The 20,523-nt window shown below is 40.5% G+C and overlaps 1 protein-coding gene across 1 annotated transcript in view; it reads right to left on the bottom strand.

Moving 5' to 3' along the window:
* The window catches only part of LOC124544938 (odorant receptor Or2-like), a 125,524-nt gene that overhangs the window by 39,161 nt on the left and 65,840 nt on the right, over nt 1–20,523 (bottom strand). The window contains exons 3-4 of the mRNA XM_047123689.1: nt 20,305–20,404; nt 5,146–5,247 (exon numbers count right to left, since the gene is read on the bottom strand). Of these exons, the coding sequence (XP_046979645.1) occupies nt 5,146–5,247; nt 20,305–20,404 (202 nt within the window). The remainder of the gene's footprint in view (nt 1–5,145; nt 5,248–20,304; nt 20,405–20,523) is intronic.

The raw sequence follows: 20,523 nt of genomic DNA, 5'->3' as shown, positions 1-20,523 counted from the left end.
GCTTCGGTAAATTGTAGTAAAGAGAGGTTAGGGAACAGTTGCTTCCGAGATGGCAAGGTGTGTGGAGCTGCACCGCCCGACGCCCCCTGACACTGCCTAACCAACGACAAGGTAATGAACGCATGCAGTGCCACATAAGCTCACGTAAGGTTTCACTCAGAACTGCAGAAGTCTCATTTGTTATACCCCCTTTTTGCGTAATACTAGTGTCGATCGTCAATTAAAGCTCATAGTATTCACATTTGCTACACAAGTTAAAATCTGAAACGCGATGATTTTTCTGTTACATAATTATTGAGAAGCCACATCAGTCACTCTAATTTACAACAAGTTAAATAAGTAATTAAAGATAATTGAGGGTCACTGTAGACCATTTTGATAGTTTTCTCTTTTATGAAACTTATTTTAAACCTAGATTATAGATGTGATATGGCACAGGTCATCCTTCGATCCATTGTAGAACTTGGAAACCCATTCAGGGAATATTCGTTCACATTTTTGTTGAACGCAGTTGGTTTTTATCATCCTGTATTAAAATATTTCCCTTTATCAATAGTTCAATTTATAAACAATGTTTTGTGAGTAGAATAAAATTTCCAATGGTAAAGTTAATTGCTTTTTCGACGTTATTTTACCAGCTAACTAAAAATAGGAAAGCCTTGAACCCCTTCCACTAAATTTAGTTAGTATTAAGATTCTTTTACAGGGAGTGCAGTGGAGCTGACGCTGAAATCATTAAGTATTTGATTAATCATCATTAGTCTCACTGAACTCTACATGTCATGTGTGATCTGGCGTCTCCTTACCAGCAACAGGTCCAGGTTCAAACTAGTCAATTCCCTAAAAAACACGCATGGAGAGTCGTTGCGCAAAAGTGGTAGGGAGACACGACTTAGAACAAACAGACACCACGCAGAATGTTAGAAACTTTCGGAAAGAAATTTGGAATTTCGGGTTTAGAGCGAATGTCATCGAAACGATAAGTTGATATGTAATTAATGTTGTTGTAAACTGTATAATCAGCTTTCGAAATTTTGCAAAACACCTCACCAGCATTCATTCATTTTTAAAAACGAAAACTTCAGTTACAACATTTATTAAAGAAGCTTTCGGCTTCATATATCCTTGTATAATAAAGCTGGGTTTGAACTACCGATAAAGTTAAAATGAATACATAGTACAATTCTTACATAAACACTGAAAACAGTCGTCGCCGTACATGGAATAGTTTGCTGGATTGGGTGAGATGAATGGAATGTAAGATTACGAATCGTTTCCGCGCGGCAAGTGGCGATTCCACTGAGCGCTTCCGTGTGTTCCATTCAAATGGCAGTCCTCAAGTTACTTTCAGCGCACTGTTCTACTAACCGTGTTACGCCGTGACACTGAAAGTCACCACGGAAAATTGTTACAATTTGTGGTTTCCGTCCATTAGTACTAAAAGAACCGAAACACATATTAAGCTCATCGGATTTCATAATCACACAGCACAATCAGGCAAATACCATATTCAAGACACCAGTCAGATTCTCACACACTCGTAAGCATTTCCTCACGGTTCACAGGCTAACAGGGTGTTACTTCCACCACAATGTGCTTTATAGTTCGGCAGTGCTTATCTACTTATCTTTTACACCTACCAAAGTGGAACTTAGATTCCGTTTTTTCTAAAGTTTCTCTTCTACAATACCAACGCTAATAGTGCACCTAGACACTCACATATTTGTTAAATCTTACTGGCATAGTTAGCAATCTCGTGAGCCCTGGAATCACGTCAAGATGGGACTATGCCACATTTTCCACTGTGGAACGAACATCAGTAAGCTGCCAGAACGTAGTATGTAGTATTCAATCTCACTATTTGAAACTTGTTAATGGATACTTGACATCAGAAACTAGTCATCAATAAATTATAATGTGCAAGTGATATTGTATACCATGTACTAAGCTAGAATTCATTTTCTCCGTCGATACATGATGACAGAAACAACAACGAGTTAAATCCTCCTCCGGTACCGAAATCACAAAAAACCGCGTTCAGCTAGATGTCCACGAATTTGAGAACGCATCAACTAGTTTTATCACAAGAAGTCTGAATAGTATTTAACTACTATTGTCTTGAATTCAGTATCAAAACTAAAATCTGTGTGTTACCTCCTATGTATAGAAGTTACCCACAGTGAAGATGAAATGGGTCCTGTCTTATCTCTAGCAGTGTTCTTCATACATCTATCCCTACAACAGAAAGCCATCTAGCAGTTCCGGTAACTTTGTAGTACAAGTCTGTCTCAACAGTTGTATCTCGTTCATCTAAAAGGACTGTCGTCTTCATTCATATGCTAAACGGATACTTGGAAGTGTACTAGGTAAGTGCATGGCAAACTGTGTCCTAGAAAAAAATATTCTGCGTGTAGGATAAACATGGAGTGACAGCCAAAAAAGAGTTACATCCTACCAGAAACACTTCTACAAACTTTGGGGCATATTATTTTACCTTAAAACAAGAAATTAGATCACCGAAAAATATTGCTGAAAACACTTCGTATTTGAGTTCCAGATGAAAGAACATTTTGCCAAGTTCTCAAGCCAGAAAATCGGAACTAATGATCAAAACGCCATATGACAGCTTACAACTGTCGGATCATAGACAGTGCACCCTTTCATAGATCCGTGGACGGTCTCGACTGATTTCGCAGACTCTATGACGCGTTAGTAAAGCGTCTTTGCATTAGGAATGTCTGATGCACAAAGAAATTGTGAAAGTCAGCACCACGCTAAAGAAATCATGTGAGGGAACGTGCAGGCTATACATCTGATCCTCTAGCAAATCTGGAGAGCATGATGAATAAAATTCTTGCGGATAACAGCTGTAAGATGTAATGGGAGGATGCATGAATCTACAGCTACATGTACATCTACACGTATGCTTTGCGAACCTCTGTAAAGCGCATGGTAGAGGGTACGGTTGTTACGTCTTTTCCCGTTCCATTCACGTATGGAGCACGGAAAAATGATAGTTTCAGTGCCTCTGTGTGTCCTGCAATTAATCTAATCTTACCCTCACGATCTTTATGGGAACGATTTGTAGGGGCTGTAGTGCATTCCTAGAGTCATCATTTACAGCCAGTTCTTGAAACTTTGTTAGTAGACTTTATCGGGACAGTTTCCGTCTATCCTCGACAGTCTGCCATGTGAGTTCTTTCAGCATCTCTGTGACCTCTCCTGCGGCTCAAACAAACCTGTGGCCATTCGTGCTGCTCTTCTCCTTTGCAGACTGATTGCGTTTCCCCAGTATTCTAACAGTAAACCGACGTCTGCCACCTGCTTCACTCACAATTGAGCCTATGTGATCATCCCACTTTACGTCCCTACTAAGTGTTACTCCCAGGCACAAATGATGGAAGATCAATGATATTTAGTTTTTGTGGATGTATTATTATACTACCAACTAATGACTAAACGAGACAGTTTGTTCTGCTTGTTTCTAACAATATTGTTTATAGAATTATGGAGCAGTTTTTAGTGCATCATGAGTGCTACTTACAACTCTCAAAAAATGTGCGTAGTATGCTTATTGTTTGTATATCACTTAATTGCTGGAATTAGAGTTTTCATTTCTGAACTCCCAGAAGCCAGGAACTGAAAGACTGCCAACGCTTTGTGTGCGACCACTGCCACTAATAATAATAATAATAGTAATTATAATTACAATAATTATAATCTAATATAATAATTATAATATAATGTAATATAATATAATAATAATATATACAGTGAGACAGAAGGATTCATGATTGCAATACAGGCTCGAACAATAAACACCAGATATTACAGCAAGCATGTCATTAAAGATCCCAATACCACAACAGATAAATGCAGACTTTGCAAATAACAAATAGAAACAGTAGATCACATCACAAGCGGATGTACAATACTAGCAAATACAGAATACACCAGATGACATGACAATGTAGCAAAAATAATACATCAACAACTTGCCATACAACATAAACTAATACAACAATACGTTCCGACATACAAGTATGCAGCAAAAAATGTACTGGAGAATGATGAATACAAATTATGCTGGAACAGAACCATTATAACAGATAAAACAACACCATAACAAACCTGACATCATACTCACCAATTAAAAGAGGAAATTAACACAACTAATCGAAATATCCATACCCAATACAACAAATATACAGGAGAAAACAGGAGAAAAAATTGAAAAATACATCCAACTGGCTGAGGAAGCCAAGGACATGTGGCGTCAGGATAAAGTTGACATAATACCAATTATACTATCAACTACAGGAGTCATACCACACAATATCCACCAGTACATCAACGAGTTACAGCTACATCCAAACGTATATATACAACTACAGAAATCTGTAATTATTGATACATGTTCAATTACCCGAAAGTTCCTAAATGCAATGTAACATATACCGTACAGTTAGGAGGAAGTCATGCTTGATCGAGGTCCACGTCACTTTCCATTTTTAACCAGACATAACGTCTGAGAAGGGAAAGAAATAATAATAATAATAACGTGTAGATGCTACAACAGTGTACATAGTTACTGATGTTGTCTGCTGTGGATTAGTTCGTTTTTTGTTGCGAAGTGAATTGTGAAGCAATTTTGCGTCCATTGTGGGGAATATTTATAGCTCGTAGAAGGCATTATGAACAAACATTTAAACATATGTGGTGTATATGTCTCCAATTTACTGTCATAGATGCACAACACAAAGAACGAAACATATGTGTAGTGAGTCGATTATGTGAAGAAGATGATGGTCATACATTCGCTTCACAAGCTGTAATCTCCATCGCATTGTATCAAACATTAATGTTAGTATTTAAAATATGTAATTATTCCCAACTAATGTAATGAGCATTATACCCTTGGGAAATAGTGATAACGGCAATAATCTTTTAAAAGTAACTTAATTTCGTGACCGAAACGCAAACGAACCCTTTTGCTTTTATCTCTGAGAAAATTACATTGCACCACTAAGGCGGCAATTACCCCCATGTTGGGAACCACTGCTGCAATAGAAACGAATATGCTGTGCAGTAAATGAGTGCTAGTCTGGTAACTTATATTGACGAACGTTATCCATTTTTACTTACTTCTTCCATTATACCATGTCCAGCCCAGCAGTAGATGAATATCTGAAGAGCTGGGATTGGTAGAAAGAGGATGCATTCGATCACTCCACCATCATCTGGATTCTGAAATGAGAAAACGTATAATCCTGATTGGTGCAGGAAAATGAATGAGTGGTGGATCACTAGCTTTTGCAATTGTGCTTTGGTGTTTGTACAGACTATGCAGTGACGTTACTGTTTACATTATGAAATAACTTCTTTGCAAGAGTGTATGAACAAAACCGTACTCTACACAAAGGATAAACGGAAAGAAGTTACACTGCTTCTGAAAGATTAGCCTTATATTCGGGAAGATGGAGGCTTAATACCATCCGACTATACTGATTAAACGTAGCTGCAACATGAACTGACGAAGGATGCTTGGGAACGTGTTGAAAAACATGTGCAGCCTGCAAAATTCTGAATGGATTTCTGAGGAAAAAGTCAGTGACTGGAAGCAAGCTGACTTTATTATTCCCATATTGTATGTTTTGGACGTACATTTGATTTCTGTTTTGTTCTTTTGCCGGATATGTCCAATAACCTTGTAAACGCTATCCACAGATAAACAAGACTGCTACTACTACTACTAATACTACCACTAATTCTTCTAGGTAATAGTCCTGAAGCCAAGGTGGACGAAATGGGTTTTAATTACAATAACTCTGAAAGTGCAGAGTGTCCTGTAAGCCAGAACTAACTAATACATTATTATTATTACTAATGAAGACGGAAGCAACTGGAAACAAAAAATATAACTTGAAAGGAAATGGGAAATTCTGAGCAACTTGCCAGTAAAAATGCCCTTGCTTCCACCGTACACAAACTATACTACTAGTCGGATATTTTTCTTGTCATGTACCCGTCAATCATAGCCCTTCCTTTCCATTATCAATTATCAATTGCGAGCTGAATTATGGATTCATTTTACATCACTCGTGCAATGTGGAAACGTATATTACAGAACATGCAGCTTTGATGCAAACACATTATATTGCTATGCTTCCCTGCTATGCTACGTCATAGTCGACAATTTCTCCCCTCTTCGTTCGTGACTAACACACGTGTTCCGAATGAGAAATGCCCGTATGGTAGAAGAGCCCATAACAACTGTCTTACTTTATAAAAAGTATCGTTACAGGTAATCGCATTTTGCTTTCACTTAAAGGAGATCCTAGAACCAAAAGAAAGTGGAACATATTTCAGCGAATCGTCCTTGCACACCCGCCCCCTGTTATACACACACATTGCACCGAGTGTGAATGTTTGGGTGTCAATGGTTCTGCAGTTTGCTAATGAGCCGTTCTCCTATTTCTTCCATATGTTCAACAATTCATTTGGTGAGACAACTGAATTTCACCTTTACATACCCAATGCAATTACTTTTGATACAAGTAAAGTTTACATAAAACGTATAATTATTGTTGTTATTTTGTATTAAATAGAACGTTCTTCATCATGATCAAAGGCAAGAGTTTCCTGTTATTATTCATAAATGCGAAAGTTTTTGTTTTGCAGCTTCTTTTTAATTTCACCTTTTAGTTGAGGAAATCATCTTTTCTAGCGCTACATAATAAATATGTATTGTTTTCTTAACTTTTACAACAACGTCCCTCTTTTTTCACGTAACAAATCAAAAATTTTGGAATGAAAAAAAGAATTAAACGTTCACAGTGTCAGTTTTGCTGTAAATACTGTTTATTCTTAAGTAAAAGACAGGAGGGTGACTATGTAGAACAAAAATGTTTGCTAGGTTTCCCAGCTCTTTACACATCCTCGCTCAATTTCTAGAGTTTCGCCGCTTTTGATTTTTATGGGAAGCTAGGAAGACACTGATCGCGTACATAAAGAAAACAATCGTTATGATGTAATGCCCTATGGGTATGCAACACACCTAACGTACCCATTACACTGGGACACCTTAAGGGGGGTAGGACGTCAAACGGGCCGACTTGGAGCAGGAGAGGCACCACAGGACATTTTAATTTCTACTGTCTATACTTTTACAAATAAATTCATAAAACTTTGTCAGCATGACCAGGAAGGATTGAAGACTCACACTCATAGCAGTGGAAGTTCAAAAACATAGCAAAATACCTTTTTTTTTACATGTGAAATTTCATCATTTTTTCATTTACTACTGGCTGCATTTGTTTCTGTAGCTACACTATTCTTCCTAAGTAAGAGATATTCTTCGATGAATTTTGCACAGCATGCAAGCAGTGCTTACAGGTGTATGAAACTCTAGAATTTTCCAAATGTATTAAAAACTGTGGTAAAAATTGATATAATTAACTATAAAATTTGAGTTTTTTCTAAACATGAAGTTTAAAATGTAACAGTTCATTCATTTTTAAATAAATTAAATAAACTCTAGAGTTTCATACACATGTAACCATAGTTTATATGCTGTGCAAAATTCATCGAGTAATCTCTCTTACTTCGGAAGAAAAGTGTGTCTATAGCAACAAATGCAGCCAGTAGTAAGTGAAAAAAGGATGAAATTTCACATACAAAAAAATTTATTTTGTTACGTTTTTGAGCTTCCACTGCTATAAGTATGAATCCTGAATCCTTCCTGATCATGCTTTCAAAGTTTTATGAATTTATTTGTAAAGATATAGACAGTAGAAATTAAAATGTCCTGTGGTGCCTCTCCTTCTCCAAGTCGACCCGCTTGACGTCCTACCCCCCTTAACTGACCAAAACTACTAGGGAAGCTAACGTAGTCTACGCTTATTTGTGGTAGTCATTCTGCACCGAGACTCCGAGGCGTTAACTCCCTTGTAGTCACGGAGCGTTTTTTACTTCGATTTGCTTATCTAGTGTCGCTCAGTCACTTGTGTTCATGCTAAGTTGTGAGGAAACCTAAATTCTTCTTGTGGCGACGCGTTGATAAGGTGCAATAGTTAGCACAAGAGCCACGTGAAGTTATTCTAAACATGGGCAGTTGGCCGAACGAGGAGGGCGGCTACCCGGCTCCTTTACCGACAGCCGTGTGTCTTTCGACGGCTAGCCAGCAGCCACTGCACTCAGCGGTCGCGGAGGCCATGGAAGTTCTCAGCGATCATTCCAGCCCGGTGCTTCGGGTACCGTGCAGAAGCGGATCTCGGAGTATGAGGAAGAACAGAAGAGAGACGAACGAGCAACAATCGCCGTGGAGCAGTACAACAACCAAATAAGGGAAGTAGCCAGCTTATCGCAGCAGTGCGTAGATAACGCTTTGCCATTAGAGAGCCCCGCAGCTGTAGACCCATCCCTGAACCTGTACTTGCCGAGCTGTTCTAGTGTTGCACAGACTCGTGATACAAACAATGCTGTTCTCTCCCGTCGGTCAGTTTATGCAATGAATAAAAATAAAAGTTATCAAGACAATGGCATTGGCCCTTTCTGTACATATGTGGAAGGACGTACAGGAAACGTTAATAGGCTGCATCCGATGGCAATTGGAAAACTTGTCTACGTAACAAACTCAGAGTGTAGGCAAGACACAAAGAATACCTTATCAATAGGACGGAGCAGAATCAAAATCGAACTTAACTCTCCCAGAACAGCTAACTTACTGGAGGCCTAAATATAAAGTCACGTCTTCACGCGCCGGGATGTAGGCAGAAAAGTTGACAACAGCTTAAATGAGAAAGAACTCTTGCATTTGATAGTTTCACCCTATACCGTCTTCCATGTCAGGCGCATGTCAAAAAAGGCGATAAAGGACGGAATTACCACTATCACACCATTTGGCACGTTTGTGGTTCAGTTTGCTTTGGAAGTACTCGCAGACTCCGTTCCAGTTTTGCATTATGCGTTGCCCAGTGGATACATATTGTGCGGCGACGTTTTAACTGTCTCAGACTTAATCATGTAAACAGCCAGTGCTGCTCAGCCATACGATGCGCCAAATGTGGTGGAAATCATGCGCGAGCCGACTGCCCCACCACTCAGCCGCGGTGTTTACATCGCAACAGGCGCACAAAGCGGTAAACCGGGAGTGCCCAGAGTACGCGCGACTGAGGTACGTTAAGGAAGTCGCTGTTAGGCAAGGCGTCACTTTCGTGGGAGCCGAGACAGCCATCTCATGTAGACCGTGTGCCGAATCAGTGCACTCTCCTCCACCCCTGCATGATGATTCCAGCTCTGCCGGCTCAGCCGCACAGATACACAGGCACAAAGCAGCGACGCCAGGCCGCTCGCCCCCCGCGCCACTCACCCCCCCCCCCCTCCCGATGGACGCCACCACCACCTCTGCACCCGAACACCCTGCCACTGAGACCGATCCTCAGCATACCGCACTCACCGCAACACCACCATGTCGCTGAACAGCTCTTGTAACGGAATTTCCACTCCGGGGATGGAAACAGGCTGACAGTCCAATCAGTGTCACATTGCAAGACAAACTTTTCATCCTTATCATACAGATCATTCACGAATCCAAACGGCACCGCAAGGACCAGACGATTCTACAGCAATAAGCCAGATGTTACTGGAAACTCTGACTCAGCAAAATGGCGATTAATGCCAGGACGGTCATCTTCAAGAGAGAAACCCTGCAAACAGAATTACTTTCGCAAGACATAAACATTGCAGATATCCCAGAAACTTGGTTTAAACCACATTCATTGTCCTCTCTCCAAGGGTTCCAGATTTTTGGGGAAGGCAGACAACACGAAAAACGCAGAGTTGCACTGTTCGTCCGATTCTCATTTCCTGCTTCTGCTAGATACGTCGACCACACGCAAATGGCTTTTAGGCTCCAGCGATGCGCACGCGCTTCAAGACTTTACACCTCTCCATAGTGGCACTATACTGCCCTCCAAGAAGATAATCGAAACTGATGAGTGGCACACACTGGTTAATCAGCTCGACCCCCTCTTCTGTTTTATGAAGACTTCGATGCGTGCCATACGACCTGTGTATGCGAGATGGACGATAGACATGGAGCAGCTATTTTCGACATTACAGAAGAATTCAATTTATTTATTCTGAACAACTATTGCCTCTCATCTCGGCGCCTCGAAGACGCTCGTCTGCAATAGACATCAACTTACGTTCTTCGAATATCTCCTAAGAATTTAAGTAGGAGATCTGCTACTGCCCGCTGGGTCTGGTCATTTTGTTATTCGAATAATATGATCAATGATATTGAACCAACTACATACATGCCGTCACCAAAACGGAACACGTGCAAAACAGACTGGGAGGCGTATAAAACATATATCAAAGAACATATTGAAGCAGGTTTACTGCACGGACCCGCAGACGAACGTTACAATCCGGTCATTCCCCTACCAAATAGGGTGGCTGTATTTTCCAAATGCCAAGTCAAACCGATCCGAAGTCCGAAAGATCTTTTAGTTCCATGATGGAATCAAGACTGCTCAAGACAAGTTCCTAAACGAAAGCTAACTTACAGCATGTATAAAAGAGAACGCACCTGGACGAATTTTCTCAAATACAAACAGGTGGCCGCCGCTACCAGAAGCAGAGAAAACAACAATCTTTGATACAATTTTGTGAGACACTCGGCAGAGAAACTCCGTTGTCATCGGTTTGGTCCACCATATGCAAATTCCGAAACAAATCCCCATTGAGTAAACGTTGATGACTTCGCACAAATCGTCGAGATCCCATCGGTCATCCCTGAATCACTGCCAACCGCAGATGCTGCATCTCCTTCGTTCCTGGGATCGACGCAGTCCTTACTGACTCTATTTCAGTTCACAGAACTGCGGAACGTCTAAAAAGGTACCAGCAGTGCTTTTCTAGGATTTGACGACATCGACTAGAAAATGCCGGACAATTTGCCGGACGAAGCCTTACACATATTGCTCGACATCTGCAATCATTTAAGGGAACTAGGCACTTACGTAATTGTTCCCACACGCAAGCCCGGCAAAGACCCCGGTTTGGGCGGTTCATACCGTCCCACCAATCTTTCTTCTTGCGTATTTAAAACATTGGAAAGGATAATGAAGCACCGTTTGGAATCGTGGTTTGAGAGGAACTCATTGAGTGTCACCTAGTAAAAATAGCATCTGTAGCGAACCATAGAAATGTTGGCTTGATTCCTGCTTTCACGTCGTATGATAGGCCCCAACTGAACAGTCCTGTCAGCAGGGACAATGTGGAGCTAGAAGAGCTGCTTCGCGTGGCTACTTTGTCAGGCATAGGTTTGGTTCCTGTTGATGCTATTGGTAGGGGGGTCTTCACAAGACATGGCCTGCATCTCAATAGGAAATGGAAGGATAAACTGGCTGAGATGATAGCAAAATATTTAATGGGTGGCACTGAAACTCATGGGACTACTTTTTTAGACTAAGATCGGAGTCCAACCATCCAACATTGATTTAAATTAAGCTTAATGAGATATTCAGACAGGCTGGTACTAGAGATGTTAAAATATCACAATATCTTATAACAGTACAGAGAAAAATAATGTTAGTATGTCACAGGATTCTCATAAAAACACAGTGGAAAATAATGTTAGTATACTGCATCAGAATATCAGGGGATTAAAAAAAAAATAGATGAGCTACTTGTTTGTTGAGAAGATTTAGAAACTGAGGGTGGAATAGATGTACTATGCTTGTCTGAACATCATATAGTCACAGGTATGGAAATGGTAAATGTTGGTGGATATAAGCTTTTAGCACATGTAAGTAGGACACTATGGAGATAAGAGGAGTTGTCATATACGTAAAAATCTGTCATAGTGTGGAAAAATTGGAAACTAAAAAAATTTGCGTAGAGCAGCATACAGAAACATGTGTGTGTGAGCTTAAATTAAGTAATGGCACTTAATTGTAGCCGTGTATAGGTCCCCAATGGGAAGTTTTCAACTATTTTTGAATAACTTGGATTCTTTGTTGTGCTATCTGTCATACAGAAGAAAGCAAATTATTGTTTGTGGAGATTTCAATATAGATTTTCTGAAGGAGTCCAATAGAAAGCTTGACCTTGAAGTATTACTTGGTTCTTTCAATCTGACATCAATTATTGATTTACCTACTCCGGTGGTACAGGAAAGCAGCACACAGATAATGTTTTCATAGACCAAGATAAACTTAATCAAATAAAACTTTTCCTGTTAAGAATGGTCCGTCTGATCATGATGCACAGCTAGTTACAGTTTATGATATAGCTCCATACAATAATGCAAAAGAGTATTCCAAAACAGTTAACGATTTAACAATTCATTATTTTAGGGAAAGCTTGCAACAGTTAGATTGAGATGATGTGTACAGGGGACCTAATTCTAATTTAAAATTTAATCTATTTCATGTTGCCTTTGTGAGTATATTTGAAAACAGTTTCCCTAGGGAAACAGTGAAATATAATTGTAAGAAACCATGTAAAAAGCCATGGCTTACTAAGGAATAAAAAATGTTGTAAACAGAAAAGGGAAATGTATCGTATAGCTAGGAGGCGTAATGATCCCGAAACAGTGAAACATTTATAAAAAGTACTGCACTATATTAAGAAAAGTTATTAAAAAGTCCAGAAGTACGTACATTACGTCTGAGATTAGCACATCTGATAATAAAATTAAAACAATTTGGAATATTGTTAAAAAGGAAACAGGGCAACCGAGAGCAAGGAAGACTGTATTTCTATCAAACTCAATGAAAAGTTTGTGAACAAGAAGTCAGAAGTAGGAAACATTGTTAATAACCATTTTCTAAGTGTTGTGGAGAAAATAGGATTCAGCTATTCATTAGAAAATGCAAGGTAGCATGTGGAAGAGGCAATAGCTATGCAATTTGATAAAACTGAAATTAGGAAAATAATAAATTCACTCAACAGTAAAAGCTCACATGGAATTGATGGCATTTCCAACAGAGTACTAAAAGCTTGTTCCCAACAAATAAGTAAGATTCTCAGCCACATATGTAGTAGCTCACTGGAACATGGCATTTTTCCAGAAAGATTGAAATACGCTATTGTTAAAGCATTGCATAGAAAAGGGGATAGGTATTATGCTAACAACTACCAAACAATCTCACTTCTGACAGCTCTATCCAAAATTCTTGAAAACGTAATGCACTCAAGAGTAGCATCACGTATTTGCAAAAATGAAGTACTAACAAAATGTCAATTTGGTTTTCAGAAAGGCCTTTCAACAGAAAATACTATATACGCTTTCACTGATAAAATATTAAATGCATTGAATAACCAAATATCACCCATAGGGATATTTTGTGACCTCTCAAATGCTTTTGATTCTGTGAATCATGAAATTGTTCTAGGTAAGCTTAAGTATTGTGGTATGAGTGGAACAGTGCACAAATGGTTCACTTCATATTTAACTGGAAGAGTGCAGAAGGTTAAAATCAACAGAACAGATAGTCTGCAAAAATCAGCAGATTCCTTTAACAGTTGAGGTACCAATAATGGTGTCCAATAGGGTTCAGTCTTGGGTCACTTATTGTTCTTAGTATATACCAATGATTTTCCACTCTATATTCATGAAGATGTAAAGCTAGTTCTTTTTGCTGATGATACAAGTATAGCAATCACACCCAACAAGCAAGAATCAGCGGAGGAAATGGTAAACAATGTCTTTCAGAAAATTAGTAAGTGGTTCTCTGCAAGGACTCTCACTAAATTTTGAGAAAACGCAGTTTATACAATTCTGTACAGTAAATGGCATAACACCATTGATAAATATAGACTATGAATAGAATTCTGTTGCTAAGGCAGAATATTCAAAATTTCTGGCATTGATGGGAAATTGAATTGGAAGAAATACGTCGATGATCTGCTGAAACTGTTAGGTTCAGCTACTTACACTATTAGGGCACTGCAAATTTTGGTGATAAAGATGTCAGTAAATTGGCGTACAATGCCTGTTTTCATTCACTGCTTTCATATGGCATCATATTTTGGGGCAGTTCGTCATTAAGAGAGAATGTATTCATTGCACAAATGGGTGTAATCAGAATAATAGCTGGAGTCTACCCAAGATTACCTTGCAGACATTTATGTAAGGAACTCGGAATATTCAAAGCACCTTCGCAATACATATATTCACTTATGAAATTTGTCATTAATAACCCATCCCAATTCAAAAATAACAGCGAAGTGCATAGTTACAACACTACAAGAAAGGATGATCTTCACTATTCTGGATTAAATCTTACTTTGGCACAGAAAAGGGTGAATTATGCTGCCACAAAAATCTTTGGTCATTTGCCAAATAGCATTAAAAGTCTGACAGATAGCCAACCAACATTTAAAAGCAAATTAAAAGAATTTCTGAATGACAGCTCCTTCCATTCAAAGGATGAATTTTTGGATATGAAGTAGTAACTGTCGTACTACCTTCTGCCCCGCTCTCAGAACGGGTTTCGAAAAGGAAGAGGCTCCATAGAAAACCTAGGTTTCTTAACTATCGACATAGAACGTATTTATGCTTGTAATGGTTTCTTGACGGCAATGCTTTTCGATGTTTCCGGAGCGTATGATATTGTGGAAGTGAACATCCTGTTCCGGAAGCTCCAGTCAATGGCTGTCCCAGACTTCATTACCCGCAACCTTTGCTCTCTCCTACGGCAACGTGTAATCTGCATCAGACAACAGGACAACACCTTGCATGGACCGTGTATTATCTACAGAGGACTGCGGCAAGTCTCCATGTTAAGTCATATTCTTTATGCAGTGCACTCGTCAAACCTCAGCACAATTTTTGGTCCTACAGTAAAAATGCTAATGTACGCCGATGACATCTGCATGTACAAGTTTTCTCTCAGCTTGAGAATGACGCTAAGGTGGTTGGCTCGAGCGGCGTGCGTGCTGTATTCGTGGACGTGCAGAACTGGATTGAATCTGGCAGATATAAAATCTTGCTTTTACATTCCAGAGATGGACGAAAACGCCCGAGATACGAGTAGAGCCTTTTACCATTCCGGGAAGGAGCCCAGTCAAGTGGCTTGGACTCATTGTCGACAACAGACTGACGTGTGCAAGCCATGTGGAATATTTGATTTCCAAGGTCGGTCGATCATTGATTTTCCTACGGCCGGTACCTCTCGTATGGTGGGGAGCTGATGTTACAGTCCGAAATGATTGGGACTATACTGGATTATGAGTGCGCGTTATATGTCAACGCCTCGACATATTTGACACCCTTAGTTCTAAAATTCTCCCTGCCTAGTGCATTTAGCTTGGAATACGACTTACTAAACCACTAACCACCAATCTTCTATCAGCCCAGGGGATCGGATCGAACTTTCGTTACTTCTACTGGCGTAACCTATCTGACTGCATCAATCTGGCTTTCATTGGTCAAATTTTCACTGACGGCTCGAAAACAAGAGAAAACCGGCTTTTCTTACTTCTGCGGAGATCCACTGTCTTGGGCTATGTTTAAGCTACCGAGGGAAGCCAGCATCTTCAGTGCTGAAGTTCTGGCAGTTAAGGAAATCCTTCAATATGCGGCAAATCAGTTCGACGACATATTTAGTCTGACGGATTCGAGGGGATCACTGGAAAACCTAGAAACGCAGCAACATTAACCACCATGTAATGAAGTTAAACTATCAGTGTGAAAGTTAGCCTAAACATGTGCAGTTATTAGGGATCAAGGGACACTCTAAAAAATGAAATGAGCGTATGGCATCGTTGGCCGCGAGGCCCCAACCGGGAAAGTTCGGCCGCCAAGTGCAAGTCTTATTTCAGTCGACGCCACATTGGGCGACTTGCGCGCCGGTGATGAGGATAAAACGATGATGAGGACAACACAACACCCAGTCCCCGAGCGGAGAAACTCTCCAACCCACCCGGAATAGAACCCGGGCCCGCTTGTCCGGGAGGCGAGCACATTACCACCCAACTAAGCAGGTGGACAAGGGACACTCTGGTACCTCATGTAATGAGATGGCGGATCACCTTGCAAAAAAAAAGTGTGAGTGATGGCCAGCCTTACGGCACTTGCCTTCCACATATAGGCTTTGCTGCTGGCGTAAAGAAAAAGATTCATTAAGAAGGGTCGAAAACGTGGGAGTTCTCACAACAGTTCAAAGGAAGGCATTATGCTGCAATACAGCCGAGTATTCCGCGAAAAACCTGATTGTCATAAATCATCTAGATGTCATACCACTACTATAACGCGCATCCGGTGGGTCAAGGCTGTTACCCTTCATATCTTTATAGGACGAAAGTTCAGCCATCTCTATACGGCCAACTCCACCCAACTGAGACTGCAGACTTCAACCATGTGATACTAGGGTGTTGACGTTATGAAAAACAACGCCGAAAGTTTCTTAAGGCCTTGATCAGAGTAGGAATTCCCCATCCTACATCTGTGACGGACCTATTTCGACAGCTGATCACAACGGACTATGTCAGTATTGTCCATTTTTTACAAGAAGTGGAAATTCAATTGTAAGTCAGACATAAAGGTTCCAGAAGAAATTGAAGAAATGTATGATGAAATAAAAGAAATTATTCAGATAGTGAAGGGACACGAAAATTTAATAGTCATGGGTGACTGGAAGTCGGTAGTAGGAAAAGGGAGAGAAGGAAACGTAGTAGGTGAATGTGGATTGGGGCTAAGAAATGAAAGAGGAAGCCGCCTGATAGAATTTTGCACAGAGCACAACTTAATCATAGCTAACACTTGGTTCAAGAATCATAAAAGAAGGTTGTATACATGGTAGAAGGCTGGAGATACTGACAGGATTCAGATAGATTACATAATGGTAAGACAGAGATTTAGGAACCAGGTTTTAAATTGTAAGACATTTCCAGAGGCAGATGTGGACTCTGACCACAATCTATTGGTTATGAACTGTAGATTAAAACTGAAGAAACTGCAAAAAGGTGGGAATTTAAGGAGATGGGATCTGGATAAACTGACTAAACCAGAGGTTGTTCAGAGTTTCAGGGAGAGCATAAGGGAACAATTGACAGCAGTGGGGGAAAGAAATACAGTAGAAGAAGGTAGCTTTGAGAGATGAAGTAGTGAAGGCAGCAGAGGACCTAGTAGGTAAAAAGACAAGGGCTAGTAGAAATCCTTGGGTAACAGAAGAAATATTGAATTTAATTGATGAAAGGAGAAAATATAAAAATACACTAAATGAAGCAGGCAAAAAGGAATACAAGCGTCTCAAAAATGAGATCGACAAGAAGTGCAAAATGGCTAAGCAGGCATGGCTAGAGGACAAATGTAAGGATGTAGAGGCTTATCTCACTAGGGGTAAGATAGATACTGCCTACAAGAAAATTAAAGAGACCTTTGGAGAAAAGAGAACCACTTGTGTGAATATCAAGAGCTCAGATGGAAACCCAGTTCTAAGCAAAGAAGGGAAAGCAGAAAAGTGGAAGGAGTATATAGAGGATCTACACAAGGGCAATGTACTTGAGGACAATAATATGGAAACGGAAGAGGATGTAGATGAAGATGAAATGGGAGGTACGATACTGCGTGAAGAGTTTGACAGAGCACTGAAAGACCTGAGTCGAAACAAGGCCCCGGGAGTAGACAACATTCCATTAGAACTACTGACGGCCTTGGGAGAGCCAGTCATGACAAAACTCTACCATTTGGTGAGTAAGATGTATGAGACAGGCGAAATACCCTCAAACTTCAAGAAGAATATAATAATTCCAATCCCAAAGAAGTTAGGTGCTGACAGATGTGAAAATTACCGAACAATCAGTTTAATGAGTCACGGATCCAAAATACTAACGCGTATTCTCTACAGACGAATGGAAAAACTGGTAGAAGCTGACCTCGGGGAAGATCAGTTTGAATTCCGTAGAAATATTGGAACACGTGAGGCAATACTGACCCTGCGACTTATCTTAGAAGCTAGAGTAAGAAAAGGCAAACCTACGTTTCTAGCATTTGTAGACTTAGAGAAAGCTTTTGACAATGTTGACTGGAATACTCTCTTTCAAATTCTAAAGGTGGCAGGGGTAAAATACAGGGAGCGAAAGGCTATTTACAATTTGTACAGAAACCAGATGGCAGCTATAAGAGTCGAGGGGCATGACAGAGAAGCAGTGATTGGGAAGGGAGTGAGACAGGGTTGTAGTCTATACCCGATGTTATTCAATCTGTATATTGAACAAGCAGTGAAGGAAACAAAAGAAAAATTCGGAGTAGGTATTAAAATCCATGGAGAAGAAATAAAAACTTTGAGGTTCGCCGATGACATAGTAATTCTGTCAGAGACAGCAAAGGACTTGGAAGAGTAGTTGAATGGACTGGATAGTGTCTTGAAAGGAGGATATAAGATGAACATCAACAAAAGCAAAACGAGGATAATGGAATGTAGTCGAATTAAGCCGGGTGATGCTGAGGGAATTAGATTAGAAAATGAGACACTTAAAGTAGTAAAGGAGTTTTGCTATTTGGGAAGAAAAATAACTGACGATGGTCGAAGCTCAGAGGATATAAAATGTAGACTGGCAATGGCAAGGAAAGCGTTTCTGAAGAAGAGAAATTTGTTAACATCGAGTATAGATTTAAGTGTCAGGAAGTCGTTTCTGAAAGTATTTGTATGGAGTGTAGCCATGTATGGAAGTGAAACATGGATGATAAATAGTTTAGACAAGAAGAGAATAGAAGCTTTCGAAATGTGGTGCTACAGAAGAATACTGAAGATTAGATGGGTAGATCACATAACTAATGTGAGGACTGGTGAGAAGAGAAGTTTGTGGCACAACTTGACTAGAAGAAGGGATCGGTTGGTAGGACATGTTCTGAGGCATCAAGGGATCACCAATTTAGCACTGGAGGGCAGCGTGGAGGGTAAAAATCGTAGAGGGAGACCAAGAGATGAATACACTAAGCAGATTCAGAAGGATGTAGGTTGCAGTAGGTATTGGGAGATGAAGAAGCTTGCACAGGATAGAGTAGCATGGAGAGCTGCACAAACCAGTCTCTGGACTGAAGACCACAACAACAACACAAAGGTTCCAGCTCAAAAATATGGACTGTGTTGAATGTGCAAATGTACATAGTGTACCATAAAGTTTACCCAGAATGAATGTATTTTCTAATGCTTCTGCTGTATATATGATATTGTATACCAAACCGTAGTTACCCACTTTTCTGGCTAAATGTTTAATGCCACAGGTCAATATAATTTTCAACTCCATTTACGACTGAGCCGTGGGTCTGTTATGACTTGCGTGATAGGAACCGATAATTTAGTACAAAGGGTCCCTATTCTTTCTGGCTACCAGCTATGTCAGTCTACGAGTCTACAAGTCTACATGGATCATCAACAAGTCCTCACCTCCAGGCTCTGCCGCTGCAAACTGCAGCCCTGCTGTTCGCACTAAGTTTGATGCAGTGGGCAGAGTGCACAGCGACCTGCGGGCCATCTGCGGGTCTAACTCAGCTGCTGTCGGTTATTACCCTGGAGGTGTACAATTACAACTCGAGCCCAATACCGTGCAGCCACTCAGCCACCATTGCCTGTGTAGGCAAACTCCTTACTGTAAACCACTGCTTACGTGAGCAGGCACTGCTGCTGCCAGCCGTCTCATCCGCGCTGGATCTGTGATGGGGTCCTGCATGCTGCTGAACAATCAGGCTGCCTCTAGTCTATGTGATAGTGTGATAGCCATGATGGCTGCCTCGAGATGCTGGAGTCAGCGACCTTACTGTCGCTGCCGTCAACGTTTCACTGGCCGTGCGATACCACAAGCTGCCGAGCCACTTGCTAACGACCGCACCTCTTCACCAACCATATACAGTTTATGACCTGGGGGATTTGACTTCTGCAACCACCATTCCAACTGCTGTAGTCTGCTGAGCAATAAATGAATGTTCTAACAATGATGTTTTCATGACGATACGGGACGGTTACCAGGCATCCACTCTCTGCTCCACTGCTACCCTGTCCATGGCAGTGACTTGCTGGCCTCCTGACCTCTGCCAACCCAGTTCCACAAGCCACCATAGAGACCTGCGGCCCCCAGAATCCATAGAAAGTGCAATAATACAAAAGTGAAGATGTAACTCATGTACTTCGTTTTTCCAAATGACAGTAGCTGATTGTGATGAGATTTAAAATCGACGATAAAAGGTAATTTCTCCAGTAATCGGTGACAGCCCACTTAGAATACTCAGTGCACAGGAGATTCTTTCGGTAAGACTGTCAATGAGATACAGTGTAATTTTGTACTTACGAATGTTATTTGGTACAATGTGAGACATATGCCGCCCACGCAAAGGAGAAACTGAGCCAGAGGAACTGGATTCATCAAGTTTTCTAAGAAATCGAGGTATCTGTGAAAGAGAAACAGTAGTGGTTGAAGCAATTCCAACAGTACTGGATAAGAGGTGCAGCATACATAAGTAAAGGAAATATACACAATAATGAAAATAAAGAACAGATATTTCCACGT

The sequence above is a fragment of the Schistocerca americana genome, chromosome 1 (assembly GCF_021461395.2).
Source record: "Schistocerca americana isolate TAMUIC-IGC-003095 chromosome 1, iqSchAmer2.1, whole genome shotgun sequence".
In the NCBI taxonomy this organism is placed as follows: domain Eukaryota; kingdom Metazoa; phylum Arthropoda; class Insecta; order Orthoptera; family Acrididae; genus Schistocerca; species Schistocerca americana.
The sequence above is the reverse complement of the archived record's forward strand: the minus strand, read 5'-3'. Positions and strand labels throughout refer to the sequence as shown.